This window comes from Artemia franciscana, chromosome 12, assembly GCF_032884065.1.
Source record: "Artemia franciscana chromosome 12, ASM3288406v1, whole genome shotgun sequence".
NCBI lineage: Eukaryota > Metazoa > Arthropoda > Branchiopoda > Anostraca > Artemiidae > Artemia > Artemia franciscana.
In genome coordinates, this window is record NC_088874.1 from 14,194,710 (window position 1) to 14,212,965 (window position 18,256).

Sequence of the window (18,256 nt, forward strand, 5' to 3'; positions counted from 1 at the left end):
GTTTGTAAGGACATATTTGCAGGAAACTGAGTCTTTTGCTCTTAATCACGATTTTATGACCAGGACTGCTTCAATACTCTCTTTCTTGAATCTATTCCGCTTTTTTTTTCTTGACACTAGGCATCCAAGAAAAAATTCTTTGTGAGTCTATGTTCGACTCCGGTAGGGAAAGCATACTCTCGGCAAGTTCAGCTACGTCTGGAAAAAAAAACCTTTCGTTGGCGAAGTTTCTCGTTTCGCATACTTTTTTCTACATAAAGCCTGTAGTCATTATGCTCAAATCTTCTGTTTTGAAGACACTAAAAGCAAATGGTAGCTTGCGTCACTGGGAGTCAAAATGTGTGAGTTCAGAAATAAAAATTTGAAATTTGTTCCCTTCGACACCAAGTGACAGAACACTTGTTCTTTAAGTTTCTGGAGCCATCTTGGTATTTACAAACCGAAGGAACTTCAAAAAAGGACCACCGTGCGAGAATCGCTTCAGCTTGCGTCTTGCTGTGGTAATATAGAAACTTAAAGGCCCTTCTCGGCAAGTGTTCACATACTCAGAAGCTATTCTACCATTTGGGACTGATGTTACAAGATATTGCGAGCATTCAGCTCCTAGAACCATGTCTTCTAATGATCAGAAATGTCACAGGTTTGACGCATTGATCTTTATACAGTCTTTAAGAAAAATTTTTTGAATACAGTTGTTCCATAGAGTCTTGAGCAACATTTTATATTCAAACTGCAAATGTCTGATGAGAATCTTCGCTGATTAGTTAAAGAAGTTTATGTCGTTGAGAACATGTTTATGGAAGGGCAAACATGCTTTTATGAACCGATATCTTCGTTTATAGCAAGATTTTGTTTGCAGAAACTTACAGGTCTTCTGCTAGCACAAAAAAACTGTTCAGGAGCACTTCACTGATCAAGGAGTCTCATAATACACTGGTGAACACCAAGCCATCTTGCATCTGCAAGTTTAAGCAGTCCATTCAAGATTATTTTATAGTACTCGTGGAATTCCATCGGGATTATAATTAACAACTATCTGCAAAAATTCCTTGACATTCCTTGGTATCCCATCTGTAGCAGCGGCAGCACATAGACGGACCGAATGACTAATACATACAAAATAAATAAGTTTTTATAGTCCCTTGATTTCTTGAGTTTTGATAGAAGTTTGTATTTTTGTTTGTTTATTTATTTATATTTTATTTGTTTCATTGTTGGCCCCAGCCATCACAGTTGTACCATTACAGGCAAGATCCACCAATCTGGTTTAAAGACAGATTTTTGACAACGAAAACTTTTAATGGCGAAAAAATACTGTCAACCGAAATATTGGTAGGTTCAAGTGTGATCATCCCAATCAACTCTGAGCACGTCATATTCCTAGTTTATTGCACTAGAACACATAAATATTTATCCAATGTATTGTCAGTAGGTTCGTCTGATGGTAACTAAAGAAATAGTTGATAGCCGATTAGCTGTATTGGAGAATTCTCCGTGATACCCTAAGACAATATTTTTTGGGGAGAGACATGAAATCCTTGGAAATTCAGATATTTGTTCTACAGAAATACTTTAATGGAATTCAAACCCTCTGAATATATTTTGATCCCCTTCTTCCCTAAAGGATTGAAAACATGGGTTTGGATAATTTCTGATCAAAGGACTTTGGAAGTGTAAATTCGACTGTTGTTGAATTAGCTGAATTAGCCGATAATTTTCATTCTTTGTAGAATATTCTTTGTGACAGAATTATTTTTGGTTCTAAATCTTGGGCCACTTTCGGATCTTTTGCTATTACTTTTAATGTCTTGACTAGATGATCACTAGTGAAAAAAGAAATGTTTAGCTCCACCATAAAAGCAGCAAGCTGTATCTCTGCACCTTGAAGATATTCTTGTGAACTCTTTCCTTATCATTATTATCTATAGACTAGAATAGAATATGATTTATTGGCTAAAATAGCACACAAGCTAACATAAGCACGTCAGAACAATTATAATTACAATGATAAAATAAATGTTAAGGGATAAACATAGTTACAAAGTTAAATCAATTATTAAAATGCGAAACAAAATAGGGAACGAAAGAGTTTTTGTACCTCATTGTCAACATTTGGGGACACAAGTCAAGTTGAGTATTTGGAGCTCTACGAGCATTAAGTCTTGTATTGGGAAGGATTGGGGGGTTTTCTTTGAAGGGGGGAAGAAGAAGTCGATGATAGTCAGAACTAAGGCACTTGTGCCCGAAGTTCATGGTAAGGAAGTGACGTCGTGATTCCAATGTAGTGAGTTCAAGTCTAGCCAAACCTTCATCATAAGTAGTATAGGACGTCCCCAGTATAATTTTTATAGTTCTTTTTTGAATGCTTTCAATTTTAGAACATTGGGATTTGGTCAGTCCAGGGTGCCAGACAGGGCAAGCATATTCAAGACAAGGTCTTATATAAGAACAATAAATTATTTTAAGGTTCTGGATTGATATGGAGAACCGTTTAAGAAGGGAGAAAGATCTAAGGAGAAAACCACCTGTTTTAAATAAGTGAAAAGAGTGAGATTTCCATTTAAGGTCATTGTCCAAGTGCACACCAAGTAGCTTAACCATGTTTAAGTTTGGGATGCAAAGGTAATTATTGATTGGGGGTATATTTTTTAAAAAGGAGAATAGCATTAAACTGCTTTTCGGTATGCTCAGATTGAGTTTAACATTGGCAAGATCATTCTTTAAGTTGTTAATGAGTGAGTCAAGTTTAACGCCCAAAGTGTTTGAGGTTTGACAAAGGTTAAGTAATGTCAAATCATCCGCAAATTTAAAAGTGTTGTCAAAGTTTGGTAAAACATTGTTAAAAACAATTAAGAATGCTAAAGGACCCAATTTAGTCCCTCGGGGTGCTCCACAGGAAATTGAGGTAAAACCAGATGAATCTCCGTTAGGGAGGACTACACATTGCTCACGACCAGATAAAAAACTAGCTACTATACGTAAAACAAAATCTCTGACACCTAAAGCCCTTGCATTATCAATAACTGTCTGATGATCCAAGTTGTCAAAGGCTTTACTAATATCAGCAAAAACAGCCTCAACGTAGGAACTACTTAACTCAAGATGTTTGAAAACAGTGTCAAGTATATAACATAAACAATGGGTGGTGCTATGATTCGGCCTAAAGCCAAACTGATTTGGGTTAATTTTATCTTGAATATCATCAAAGAGGAAATTGTAAATAAAACTTTCAAAAATTTTAGAGAAAATAGAGGTTTTTGCTATTGGTCTTAAGTCAGAGGGGACTTTTGGGGTATTGTTTTTTGGTATAGGTGATATAATAGCTCGTTTAAAACACACTGGAAAAATACCATCTACAAAACATTGGTTAAAAATTGCAGTTAGAGGTACACTTAAATAATGGGCACATTTCACAATCAATTTGGTAGGGGTATCACCTGGGTAAACTGACTTATTTGTATCAAAATTTTCGAGTTTAAGCTGGGTCTGATGTATTCTAATCACAGGAATGTCACTCACTGCACTGTTGGCCGGCATATTTTGGAGTGGCGGGTGAGTTTTACAAGTTGAAGTAAAATAATCGTTTATGATGTCTGCACTCACTGGGTTGCCATTACTATCCAGTAAGAGAAACTTAGAAGAGACCTTTCCCATGAGATCTTGGATACATTTGTGGAAATTCTTAGGGTTCGAATACAGTAACTTATTGAGCACGTGAGCACCATGCTCTTTTCTTGCTTTACGAATTTCACTAATAATAATGTTTCGAAGTTTTCGAGATTCCTGGAAAAATCCTTCCTTAAAGAGTCTATCACGTTCATTTATTAGGCACAAAATTTTTTTATTTATCCATGGTTTACAATTGGATTTGTAACTGACTTTTTTCACTGGAAAGGTGTCGCAGTATAACTGAAAAAGTTCAGCTGAAAACTTGAAGCCATTTCATCACCATTGGTAAGACATAGGATATTGGCCCAGGATTTGGAGCTAAGTTTTACTTTGAAATGGGCAATCTTCTCGTCAGTAATGGGTCTATATGAATAACTGATCAATGGTTTAGGGGGAAAGGATGATAAAGGGGTCCAAAAGATGAATAGATGGTCACTTGCCCCTAATGGAGGGGCTATTTTCGGGGCACAGTAGTAATCTTCAACGTTGGTAAAAATCAAGTCTAGGGTTTTATCACTGCGTGTAGGTGACTTTACTACCTGGTCAAGACTAAGAGCAGCGCTAAGCCACTTTTGGTCTAGCTAATTAAAATCACCACATAATGTAATTGCAGCATAGGGGTACTTGTGGCGAATTCTGTCAGTATAAAGTTGCAGATATGCCGTCAGCTCCTTCTTAAATCCACTACGGGGAGGGTAATAAATAATACAAAAAATCATGCAAGATACGTCTTTTGGGAAGTTTTTGGGTCTGGTCCAGAGCCATAAAACTTCAGTTTTGGAGTTGTTCTCTATTTCAGAAAATGATAGGATCCGATTTGGGAGGGTACACTTACAAAAAAAAGGCAACTCCTCCACCATGAGATAGAGGAATACCATCTTTGTCCAACCTGGGCTTAAAATGGGAGTCATAATTAGGAATCGAGCAAGAATCTTCTGTAGCAGACCATGTTTCTGTAAGGCAAGCAATATCAATCTGGTTTTTGCCAAGAATAATTTGTAGTTCCTCCATTTTATTTACTAGTGACCTTACATTCGCAAGAAGGATTCTAGGAAATGAGTAGGAGTGACGTATCGTACCAGGGTTATTGGCTCACACTTTCCTAGCCGGGTTTACTTTCCCTTTGTCAGCAATAGAGCTGCTGCTCATGGTCTTATGCTCAATTAGTTTTTTGGTCCTCTTAAGAGAGGTTCACTAATACTACCAGCTGTTCTAAACCGTTTGGGTACATCATTGCGAAAGAATGTTTGTAGGCTTTTTCTTTTCACATAAGACATTTGCACAATCTGTCTTTTCAGAGCAATTTCAGATTCTGGCAGCTGAATTAGAAGGGGCTGGTATCTTGAAACAGAATTCTGAGTGGTTGGTTTTTTCTCCCCCAGCCTGGTTGCCTTTAATATTGTTGGCACTGGAAGTTGAAGCTGGTTTTGAATTATTTGCTTCACTTGAGTTACATCATCAACTCCTTCTAGTTCCGGTATATTTTTTACAATCATATTCATTTTTCTCCGTTGTGCTTCATGATGGCAGAAGGTTTCTTCCCTTACAATTTCTCGTATCTCATCAGTCTGCTGGGAAGTCTGGGTGTATTTTTCTTCAATTTTCTGCAACCGAGAGTTAAGGTCAAGAAATGCACCATCTACATATTTATGCATTTCTTCATAGCTAGGCTTCTGGGCAAGCTCAGTTCGTAGCAGAGCTATTTCAGATGAAATCTGTCGGACTGAAATATCAATTCTTGTAATCAAATCATACAGCACCTGGGACTCAGCAGAGAGTTTAGGTATCGGTCTACCAGGTGAAGTAGATGGGGGGTTTGGGTCCTTTCTCGAATCAACTGGGTTCCCATCCACTGTCTGATGTGATGTGGTGCTATTTGAGGGATTTTTGCCCCTGTTTGTAGCACTGAAGGCTGGACTGTAAGAATATGTTGCTTGCCTGATTCTGGTTGTTCGGGTCATTTTTATAATTTACTTCGTGAGAGTTCAACAAGAAAAAGGACAATATAATGAGTACAGTAAACTAGCCTTTGTTTCTTGGTTTTATAAAATAGACAAGACAAGACTTTCCTCTATCAGAGTAAAAACAATGCTGGTTGTAGATATGGATCTGATCAAGATAATCTTGACTTCTTCTTTACTTCTTAACACCTTTCTATTCACTTCTCACCTTTATCGTAATATAATTGACTATAATATCAGAAATTATAATTATTTTCGCAACTGATAAATCTTGACCTATATGATATATAAGCCATGAAAATATCAATAAGAGAATTCACAGTTCCCAAGGGAATTTTTACTCAAGTTTCAAAATAATCCGCTTATTTATAATTCTTCTTATGACCAATTCCTTGTCCATGTTTTCTCGTTACACTTTTCCTTGCCACAATTGGTACACTGTGTGCACGGCTAAAAAAAACCTCATTGATCCCCCAGTGACTTCTTTCAACATTGAAACTGGTGTTATTGTATACTGCCTCCTAAAAAGAAGACAAAAAATCGAAACTACAAGCAACTTTAACACTCTGTTTAAAGTGCTATTCAAATATATTTATTAATAATTAGTACGAGACTGAAAATTAATACATCAATATGTATTAGTTTCTGGTTGTGTTAACATGTCAGTTCAAACCTACAATCAGTTTTTGGCACAAAATGGAATTACATATTTTCGCGTCCTTTTGACATGCATTCCTTGAAATGCAATGTTAGTGTGACCCTGGTTTGAAAGATGTAGCATGGAAAAGTCTTACTCGAGATGAAAGAAAAATATTTTTTTGTGGTAAATTACTTCGGAAATGCTATAATAATTAATAATAATAATTTATTTATTACATGCTTGTTTTAACAATTTAAGCGGACGAAAAACACTAAAGGAAAGAAAAACAAAACAATTTAGACAATACAATCAATACAATCTAATCAAAGGGTGGTAAGGACCCAAGCGTTGACAGGCATCAGCACCTATACATTGCTTAATTAGTTTTTTCATTGAAAATGAAGTTTAGCTTAATCTATCAGGGTAAGCCAGAAGTCACCATACAGAGGCAAACTAATTGTAATTCTTTCAGAAATGATCTATTCACATAACATGCCATTTACGGTAACTACTATTTTGGAATTACATTGCAATATTTTTTATGCTACTCTTGGTGATAATAAAGTAGCAAACCATAATCCGACGCAACAACATAAGTATTTGGTCTTTCTGGGATGACTTGTCTATTGGTAATAACTTTCATATTTCAACTTGGGTTGGAATATGACATCCACTTAACATGAATAGACAAGCTTGCAGGTAAAATATTTATTGAAAAAACTTGATATATGTCATTTTCAGCTAATAAAATTTTTAATAAAGATGCAGAGAACGAATTCCTGAAAAAAAAAGTGATTTTTCATTGTATATTAAATTGAGAAAAAAAAACAAGTTTTTTTCAATTGAAATTAAGGAGGAACATTACAATTTTAAAACGAGCAGAAATAATTCCGTATATGTGATGCAATTACATATTCTGCATGACATATTTATATACGTCATTCTCAGCTAATAATAATATTTTTGATAAAGATGCTTAGAATGAATTACTGAAAAAAAAACGTTTCATACAATATATTAAATAAAAGTTTATTTTCAAATGAAGGTAAGGAGCAACCTTAAAATTTTTAAACGAATAGAAATTATTCTGTATATATGGGGGGGGGGGGTAGCCCCCTCCTGAATAACCCGCGTTTCACGCTAAAGTTTTTAAACCTTTAAAAGAAGCTTCTTATTCTAATTAAACGGCCTTTGTGTTTCAGGAGTCAGTCGTTAGAATTGGGACAAAAAGTCAAACTTTAGTTTAAAGAACAAAGTATTCCTTGAAATTCATTCTTGACAAGAATCCTTCTTTTATGAAATCCTCCGAGTCTTCTGAGGCTATGAAACTTTCGAATTTAGAGAAAATTAAGACAGAGGGCTTTTGGAGAGGGATGAAAGGCGAGTGTATATTTCTCTACTATAATGAAGGCGCAACCGAAGATTATTTCAAGCAGTTCTATAATCTTTTCTGGTTTGACTGTGACCTTTCAACGTCATGAGCTTCTTATCCACTTGCTTTATGATGCGTTTAACTCAGTTGCGGCGATCCCTGCTGGGAATTTCTTAATAAAGGAGGTCTCTCTACCTTCTCAGAGCACTTTACTTTTTTAAATATTGGACAACAGAAATATCTATACCAACTTTTAGAAGATACTGTGAAGCGACGGGAAAGCATATCAGAGGTGTAGGTAAAACTCTGAAGGAAAATTTTTTGCTAATAGTAAGGATAATTACAAGTGACCAAAAGGCTATGAACTTGTCATTACCTGGCTTTCTGGAGCCAGGAAAAGGGTCCAGCTACCATAACGATATATAAGGTTTTGTGAAAGTGCTACCCTTGAACGGACTGAAGACATACGCTTTACGCGATGAATACAAACTGCCAAACTTAGAGAAATTAGGTTTCTCCTCTTTATACATCATTATGAATGCGTGTGGTAATTTAAAATGTTCAAGCTAGGCAATGGCCTAACTAGTTAAAGCTAGTCTTTGATTTTCCCAGGGGAGTGCTGCTGTCAAGTGTCGTTTTTCATTGTCAAATCAGATTCTAACTGATAAAAAAAAAAAGATAGAATGAGTGGAAAGACATTGAATGTTCAAATCGTTGTTCTTGATGGCATGAAGATCTTTCTAAGACTGGAAAATATATCCATTACAAAAGTTTATCTCATTTAACCAGAGGTGTAAGGGCAAGCCACCGGACTGTCTTCCCACAAGAAGTCAAAAAGAAAAAGCGAAAAACCAACAAGAAATGGGGGAGAAATAGTAAGTAATTCTCAGACAGAGAAGTTGAAGAAACGTAACTGGCAGTTGAGAACTTGGAAAAAAGAGATCGAAGATCATAAAGCAGTTTTTTCTGCGAAGTAGGAACTTTTCGATAAGTTTCTTGAGGTTGGATCTGAGAATTAAAAACGAGATCTTGATAGCACTCCTCCGGCTTGTAGCTGTCTAGAACAATGACGAAACCGCACATTAATATGACAGGAGAAGCAAAAAGTATCAGAAGATTGTTGACTCCTTCAGCAATCGAATTGAGAAACCAAAACATGCTTTGATTGATTGTTTGGTCAGACAACCAAAAAAGTTAATCTGATTTCCATTGTACGTGTTGTATTCAAGCTGTGATTATTGTTTGTATGCTTAATAAGCTTAGTATATTATTAAAAAAAAAGATTACACGGAGATCGTCCATGAAGGGTTATTAGAGATAATTTAGAAAAAGTAGAAAAAAGGGCTTATCGGTTTTATTACTATGTTCTTTCCCTAGGGATCTTACTGTTGGTTTAGTTTTTCTAAGTCACAAAAAAATCGAATAAAATGGTGAATGATGAAACCATGTATTTTATGACACTAAATAAACATTAAATTAACTTTTTATAGAAAGCTACCCCGCAAAATCCTGGAAATGGCGCTTCGACCTTAGAAGGTTTTGGTGGTTTTACCCAAACTCTTTTCATTTTAGTGTCCGTCTATTGACCAATGGCATGAAGTGTTATCAAACAGTTCGCGGTAACGTACTGTAGTAAGGATCCAAAAAATGGAATTTTGATACCAATAGTTACATAAAAAAAAAATTGCATTTTAATGCTGATTTTAAATATGTAAGTTTCATCAAGATTAGTCTTACCCATCAAAGTTACGATCCTGAGAAAATTTGCCTCATTTTAGTAAATAGGGGGAAACGCCCCCTAAAAGTCATACAATCTCAACGAAAATCACACCATCAGATTCAGAGTATCAGAAAACCTTATTGTAGAAGTTTCAAGCTCATATCTACAAAAATGTGGAATTTTGCATTTTTTGCCAGAAGACAAATCACGGATGCGTGTTTATTTGTTTTTTTTTGTTGTTTTTTCCCCAGGGGTGATTGTATCGACCCAGTGGTCTTAGAATGTCGCGAGAGGGCTCATTTTAACGGACATTAAAAGTTCTAGTGCCCTTTTTAAGTGATCATAAAATTGGAGGGAACCTAGGCCCCCTCCCATGCTCATTTTTCCCCAAAGTCACCGGATCAAAATTCTGAGATAACTCTTTTATTCATCATAGTCGAAAAACATAATAACTATGTCTTTGGGGACGACTTACTCCCTCGTAGTCCCCGTGGTAGGGGTTGCAAATTACAAACTTTGACCTTTGTTTACATATAGTAATGATTACTGGGAAGTGTACATACATTTTCAGGGAGTTTGTTCTTGTTCTTTTTCTTTTCTTTGTTCTTCTGTATTTACACCTATTACTCATAGTGTGATCGTCCCATTATACCATGGATGTTGTGTTGGCTTTTGGTTCATTTCTAGTGCCAAGCATTGTGGCTCATAATAGGAAATCTTGCAAACCCTCCCCCCTTCCGTTATTCAGGTATATGTTTGTTGTGGTATCAGTATAGGGAACAGTTCTCAGAGTCAAGTCACCTTAATTGTACCTTCTCTGAATAATGCTCACAGTATCCAGTGATTATGAACGATTGAGGGCCCCTAATGAGTAAAACCCCCCTTCAACTCTCAAACTTATGGTTGTTTGGAATTGCAGTCTTAACAAAAAAAAACTGTTTTCCACCAAACCTCAAGTTTCTAGTTTCATCGTTTGCGTTATAGCTAATGAAATGGAACATTTAAAATGCAAATTTTTGCATTTTTTCTGCACCCCTTGGGCGTGAGCTGTCTTGAAAAAAAAGGAATGTGGACCCAGGATTAAATTCATTCCTGACAGGTGAAGAAACAGCATTACATAAGGATAACTTGTTGCATAAAAAGTACTTTTCCAGCCAGAGTAACAGTGTTAATAGGAATGACTTGAAAACAAACTAGACATGACAATACAGGACGGTACCAATAACATCATCTAAACTGTTCTGCGTGCTCGATTGAAAACGTTGAGGGCATTCTCACTCTTTACACTATGCTCGTGTATTGTCACTTCAACGGTATAGGTATTAGAGATAACTCAATTTTAACAGTTTCTTGTAATATGTCATAACTATCGTAGGTGTTATTATTACAGCACGATGGATAAAAGTAAGAAAAAGATTTAGCCCTATTTTTCTGCTTACTAATCAAATAGTTCGTGGTAGTGAACTGTAATGTAAGTAAGGAGAGAGTAAGTAAGGAGCAACTGATACTCTAGAAAAGAGAATTTTGACAACGATAGATACATCAAAAGAATTGGCTTTTTATTTTGGCTCTAAATACCTAAAATTCATTAACTATAATTTGTCCATCAAAAGGTACGAGCGTAAGAAAATTTGCCTGAGATTCGGCCCAAGAGCAACCGTAACTCTAAAAAAAGGAATTTTGACAACGATAGGTACATCAAAAGAATTGGCTTTTTATGTTGGCTCTAAATATCTAAAATTCATTAACTATAATTTGTCTATCGAAAGGTACGAGCGTAAAAAAAATTTGCCTGATTTTTAAAAAGGTGGAAAACACCCCCAAAAATTTAAGAGGTTAATGAAGATATGTTCTAGTGCCCTTTTTAATTGACCAAAAATATTAGGGGGTAACAAGCCCTCCTTCCATGCCCCTTTGCCCCAAAGACATCCGATCAAAATTTTGAGATTGCCATTCAATTCAGCAGAAAAAGGTCTAATAACTGTGCTTATGGGAATGACATGACCCCCTATATTACCTGGGGATAAAGCCATAAGCTGTGCAATTTTCTCATTGTTCACATATAGTCCTTGTTATGGGAAATATACCAAAAAATTGAGGCGGAATTCTCTGTGGAGGGGGGATTTTCGATGGAGGGGAATTTTACAGATTTATTTCTTAGCATTACTTGATAAACGATCATCAATTGAATTTGATTTTTTTTCAACTGAAAGTTACGAGCAACATTAAAACTTATAATGAGCTGAAAATTTTTCGCCCCTTCCTCAACCCATGCTCTTTACGCTAAAGTTCGACTTTTTGTTAAAATTCTTTAAGAAAGGCTACTCAAACATAAGGGCCGTCGAATTTTATGACTTAAGCGTAAAGAACGGGATTTGAGGAAGGTCTTTTTTATTGTTTGCTCGATTGTCTTGCTTATCTACTGAAGCACAAGCTAGATAGGGAATATTCATATTTAGTATCTTCCCTACTAAGAGTGATGCAAAACAATGTATTTTGGAATTTTTTTAGGTAGGAAAGGGGGTGGTCGGAATTTTAAGATGTGTCTCGTGTCTCATTATAAGTTTTACGGTTTCTGGGACTAAACTTAAAATGAAGCCATAATGTGATGATCGGTGGTTATTTCTGCTCTTTATAAGTTTATCTTGAACATTCATTTTAATATCTGTTTATCATGGGTGTCAGTTATTAACCAATAATATAGTATTTTTTGTATATTTTGAGCTTGAGTTGTCTGTGGCTTTATTTTGGGTCTTTTTAGGTTTTAACAACTTTTTTACTTTTGTTTGAAAAAATATCTTTGAAAAATATTTATAAAATTAACATTTGAAATCAATTAATGAAATGTATGATGATATCCCCCCTCTATATCTCCCAGTTGAACTATAATCACATCCATCCTCTTCTCCTGTTTTCAACCGACATCTTACATCGTTTGTTGGCCACTATAATTGTTTACTAAAACTCTAAAACGATATTTGAAGAATTGTTCAGGTTTATTTTTTGTGCTTTTAAAATTCGAATATACCTAAAAATGATGAACATAATGTGTTGGTGTGATTCACCTATTTAATTAATTTCTGCCAAAAAATAACACATGATTTAATATTAGTTCCTAAAAGTACTCTCTTTTCTTCGTGATCAAACAATTCCTCATAATGAACGTAAGTTAAATGCGACCCGTGGCAGTGGTATCTGGACCTCTAGAAAAATTTATTTTATTAACAATAGGCTACGAATTCACTTTCACGAATTCAATTTTAATGTTGATTCCAAATACATAAAAATCAGATACTTTAAAGTTTATAATAATATCGGAAAAAATGAATAATCATGAAGAAAATAGCCCTATCAAATTCATTATATCTGAGAATTAGGGATTAGAGATGTCTAGTTCCTGTCTACGCAACACGAAATTCGGTATTTACCCTGAAAAGGGTAGTGCTAGATGTGTTTTTTCTCTCCTTCAAGTAGTGACCGTATCGAATCCATGATCATAGAATTTTAGAAGACTGATTATTCAAGTTCAACTTCATAGTTGTAGTATTCTTTTAAATTCAAAAAAAAAATTATCACTCCATAGTAAAGTTGTGATTTCCACCATTTGTAGCAAAAACCAACAGCTTTAGCCCGAAGGGATCTAATGTACACTCGATTGAAAATTCTGAGATGGCCAATCCATTTAGAACTATTTTAAAGAATTGCCGCACTAAGATATAATTGATTCCTCCAAAATAAACGTTAGTATACACATCGATTTTGAGCTTCAAGTGACTGAGTTTGTTCAATTGAGGCCTTATAAATTTATTTATACCGACTATAAGGGGGACGGGTCATTGGACCTTTTATGGTAGATTCCTCTTAGCATTTTTTTTTTCTTTGCAGTCTTCCTGACTGTTACAAAGCTGTATACGGTCCATTACCAGTTGCAAAGGATGAATTGCAAGGTGTTCCATTAGAGCATCTGGTTACGCGAGTTCGAGGAGTCAAATTGGTCAAAATGCCGTCAAGTGGCGTAAAACATTTGGAAATGACTGAGGTCTCCGAAAATGAAGACTCATTTGGTAGGAATTTGGTGATGGCTTTCCAGAGACGTTTGGAAATTGTGTAGCATGTGTATTTAAAAAGTGTTGTGTCTACATTGTGAACAAATTTTGACCTAAATTTTTTAAAGCTAAGTGCCCGCTAAATACGGACACCTCAATGCATTGATGATTCTGCAGCTATCCATAGAACGAAGCTGGTCTGGGGGTCATTGTTGACTGAATTTACCGTTCAGTAATGTGAAAACCGCTAGGCAAAATATTCGTTACCTGTTGGTACTTAGTTTAATTAGAAATTGGTTCTGTATTTATTTGTGGGCTCTGGTTGGAGGAGGCTGAGATGTGAATTGAAGTAGTGTAAAATAATGAAAATATTTTTTTTCTTTTCCTTTCTTTTCGCTTGGTCTATTCGATAATATAAATATATATATATATATATATATATATATATATATATATATATATATATATATATATATATATATATATATATATATATATATATATATATATATATATATATATATATATATATATATATATATATATATGTGTAATATATGCCTTTTAAAGCAAAATTTAGAGCAAACTTTAAATCTTTTACAGCAACAAAAGGATTGGATAAGTTTCATTTCCCTTCTTTTAAAAATCGTGTTTTAAAATATATTTTCATTATGCTTTTTATCGTTTCTTTGTGTTTGACGTTGTCAGATATCTTATATTTTAAGATTTGATACGTTCGGGTTCACCAGTCTTTCCCTCGTCATCATAATTAGTGTTCATGTCAGTAGATTGTGTTAGAGATGAGAAAAATATCTGTGTTGTGTATGTGGAAGTACCTAGGGTCAATATGTACATTTCCTAATTATGAAAATTGTTAATAATCAAATTTAACGATCTTATAATCTTTTTTGTGAAGAAATTCAAAATTTTGTTCCTGTTAAAAAATAGCAGATTGAAGGAAGTTTTTGCGTAAGCAATCAATTCGCTGTTAATTTTAAAATTCTGTCCTCATTATGTGTATCAATCTCACATATCTCTATCCGTATTGTCAAAATTGGCACTCAGTCCTTATTTTGTGAACTAAATATAAATAATAACCCTCTGAAATTAAGTATAAGAATTGAATGATTCGCTTTATAGTCAGGAATAAATTTTTCAATATTTTTTTTTTTTAAAGAAAGGGATCTGTTGCTATTATCAGTACTATGACAAATTATTTCGGGTAACCATATTCGCTCTAAGTTTGGATATAATGACAGAATTTGTATTTTTATTTATCATAGCTTTGACAGATGTTAATAAGAGGAGCTATGTTTCGATACAGTAATTTCTTAACAATACTGATGAAACAGTTTTTTCTTTCTTTTTTCTAAATCAGTTTTCTCCCCTTATCAAAGTCACTTCATACTCTTTTCAGGTGGATTCAGAAATTTTTCCTAACCAAGAAACCCGATTGGGTTATGTCGGCTACAGAGCAGCCTAATAGTGGAAGTCAAGAAAATAAAAATTGTTTTATTGCAAAAAAGAAACAATAACAAAAATAACAAAAAACAAAATAACAAAATATAACAAAACAAAAAACTTCAACTAACAAAACAAAAACAAAAAAACAAAACAAAATTTGTTTAATAACAAAAAACTTCAAGAATAAAGTTGTAATGACCCTTAAGAAGCACATATGTTTTTTCTCTTAACTCTTGCTACGGTTCAGCAACATTAACTTGTTTTTTTGTGTTCCTTTTTTTATCGTTTTATGTTTTTTTCTAATAAGTCACGAATGAGATATGTTATGTATTAGAAGCCTACTAACAAAGGTGTTTTCGAGAGATAAAGAAAATCGTCTTCTAATATTGTTAAGAAATTTCTCTAACAGGTTCAATTACAGTATGAGAACTTGAAGCGTAATATTCAAAAACTAATAATGCAGCCGCATAGGATGACTAGTTTCTATTCTATAAGTATATGTAAAGAATTCATGACTGCTAATATACTTTTATACTTAGTTTGAATTTTTTTGCTAATTCCTACTTAATTAATACGCATCTGAGAGTTGCTAGCGAACAAATTTGCAAGCTAACACCTATTGTTCGCAAACTAACAAAAAATTGTTAGTTAGTATTGTTATTTAAGAGTTGAGTTTCTCAGAAAAGCTTTCAGTTATAAATGAAGTTATGCCATCTGTCGTAATGTGTGATATCTAGAATCGGCTATTAGGAATGCAATGGGAATAGACCACACAGTTAATTCATTTAAAGCTAACTATCCCGAATCGCAGCTTGCTGCGCGCTTCTTTTTTCTTTGGAACAATAGAATGTCAGAAGTTAAATATTTATAAATTAGTTAGAAAAGTAAAATTCATTTCTTTATTGTAAATACCACAGCGTCATCTTTTATGCCTAATATGAGAAAGTTCTACAAAGAAAACCGCAATGTAATTCCTCCTAGACGAGTTAAACGGTGCTAGTGGATTATGTTGGATGAGTCTCCCATTGTATCGTCATTTGTAGAAGTTAGCAAACTTGTAATAAAGCTTTGTAGTACAGTTTATTTTTCCTTGAAGAAAGATCCGTCGTTTTTAAACTTATAGTTTGTCTTTGATCACATGAATTAATTATTGAAGTGGTATACCAGTGATGATGGGGAAGAAAATCCACATGGAATTGATTTTACACATATGATTTGAACTGGAATCAAAGACTTCTTAATTTATAATAGACGACCGACAACATATAATTCGTGACCGTGTTGTGCCTTTTCTTCCATCTAGCAAAAGTTTCATAAGATGTTTGAAGCAGTTGACACAGAGCCAAATCGGTTTGTTAGGTCTAACAGTCAAAACTTATATATTCCATCGATCTTGTTAAATCGATTATGGCTCTTTACTCGCTCCTATATTTCCGTGCTTCTTCTGTATAATCTGGTGCATACATATGTATGTATGCATATGCGTAATGTATGTATATACATAAATTAAACATAAACGTTTAATTAATGAATGGGGTTGTGTCAATTATTTACTTACTTACTTAAGACGAGGCACAGGCTATTCAGCCCAACTTGGTACTAGGAAGTTGTTGGGCCAGGTTCTGCCAAATTGATCTGTCCTCTATATGGGATCAAAAGAGTTGAAGCCACAACTTGTCCCACTTGTAGCCATATTTCCGTGAAACGACCAAGTGGTTGGACGTCCTTCTTCACTACGTTCTGCCCTGACTTGATCTGGTCTCTGTTTTTTTTTTCTTTTAGGAGGAGGGAGGCACTGCAGTAAGGACCTGACATGTTAGGATCTCCTCTGGGCGTCGCGTCACAGGGCCAAGTCACTTGACACGTCTTTTCTTGATTATGCTTGACATTGTAAGCTTCTTTCCGCACATCTTCACTGGCTCGTGTTTGCTGATTCATTGTGACCGTCTGATGTTGCAAATAGCTCACAGGTATTTCAGGTCTAGAACTTATACTTGTCCTTCTTCCTCTGTCTTTAGTGGCCAGGTCTTGTAGCCCTATAGGAGTATGGAGCATACACATGTCATGTATATTCTGAGTTTTGTTTTGAGCTCAATTGCTCGTTTCGACAGAAGAGTTGGCGCAGTTGCCTGAAGGCACGCAAGGCTTTGATGAACTGAACTTGGAACTCATTTGATGCTCCACCCTTACCATCCGCAAGTGCTCCCAGATGCTCGAACTCTTTGACTCTGTCAATAGGATCTCTATTAAGATTTGTAAGAGTTGGTATCATTCTAAGTTGATAGGCATTTAGTATTTGGGATGCTGATTATGAGATTTGCCATCTATACAGCAGCGCCACTCTTTTATCATTTCTCCATTTTCAGTGCTGAGTCGGATAGGAGAATACCGTCATCAGCGTATTTGAGGTCAACAGCGCTTTTTTGGCTGAAAATGGTAAGCCATCTTATACGTTCAAAACCCATTATGGCGCTGGACAGCCTTGGCGAACACCATACTATATTTCCAAGAGTTCTGTCAGTTCACCATCTTCTCAGACCTTACTCTTCCTATCTTCGTAATAAGTTTTGAGCAGGTCTACCAATTTAGTTGGAACACCATCTTCAAACATTATCTGCCAGAGAATAGGGTAGAGTATAATGTCACATGCGGCGATGAAATCCAGAAAGGTTGTGATGGTGTCTTGTCTGTGAATGAATCTATGGTGGAGGAGGAGTCGCAGAGTTAAGATATGATCAACACACCCCATGCATGGGGAGAGCACAGCATGGTTCTATCTTTTCTGGTCCTTTTGTTCTTTTCTGGAACGGTTTATGACAACTATTGCAAAAATCTCTGTTAATCTGTGAAATTCCACGGTAAACCTTGTAATCAGCTTTATCTCCTCTTTTGAAGATAGGAATTTAAGTGGCGTAGCGCCAGTCCTGGGAGCCATAATCTGTATTCCAGATTTTACAAAGTAGGTCTGTCAGGGCTTCCAAGAGCCTTGTGCTTGGTTTATAAGTCTCTGCAGGCAGGGAGTCCTCGCCTGGAAATTTGTTTCTTTTTAAGGATTTTATGCATTTCTAACTCCTTCTATTGACGGCGGTGGTATACCACGTGGGTACTGCTCATTTGGTGGCAGTGGCGGTGGATGAGGGATTTGGCTCATTGCTTGGAGTTTAGTCTGTCCTGTTCTAATTAATTGGTCTTTTAAATAGTCTTTCCACCGATCCAGTGTTTCTTGACGATTTGATATGTTGGTTCTGTCTTTTGTTTTTACGATTTCTCCTGTACTTTCCCTTTTCATTTTTCACTATGTTTCACCCTTTCATTTTCCCCTTTTTCACTATGCTCTTTGAAGATCTTGTACTGTTTGTGGGTCTCATTTTTAGCTGCGTCCTC

General features: G+C 35.2%; 1 protein-coding gene across 3 annotated transcripts in view; it reads left to right on the forward strand.

Annotated features, from left to right (window-relative positions):
* LOC136033725 (meiosis regulator and mRNA stability factor 1-like) overlaps positions 1–18,256 on the forward strand; it is a 169,892-nt gene that overhangs the window by 96,397 nt on the left and 55,239 nt on the right. For all 3 annotated transcript variants that reach the window (XM_065714616.1, XM_065714617.1, XM_065714618.1), the window contains one exon: positions 13,248–13,426. In XM_065714616.1, the coding sequence (XP_065570688.1) occupies positions 13,248–13,426 (179 nt within the window). The remainder of the gene's footprint in view (positions 1–13,247; positions 13,427–18,256) is intronic.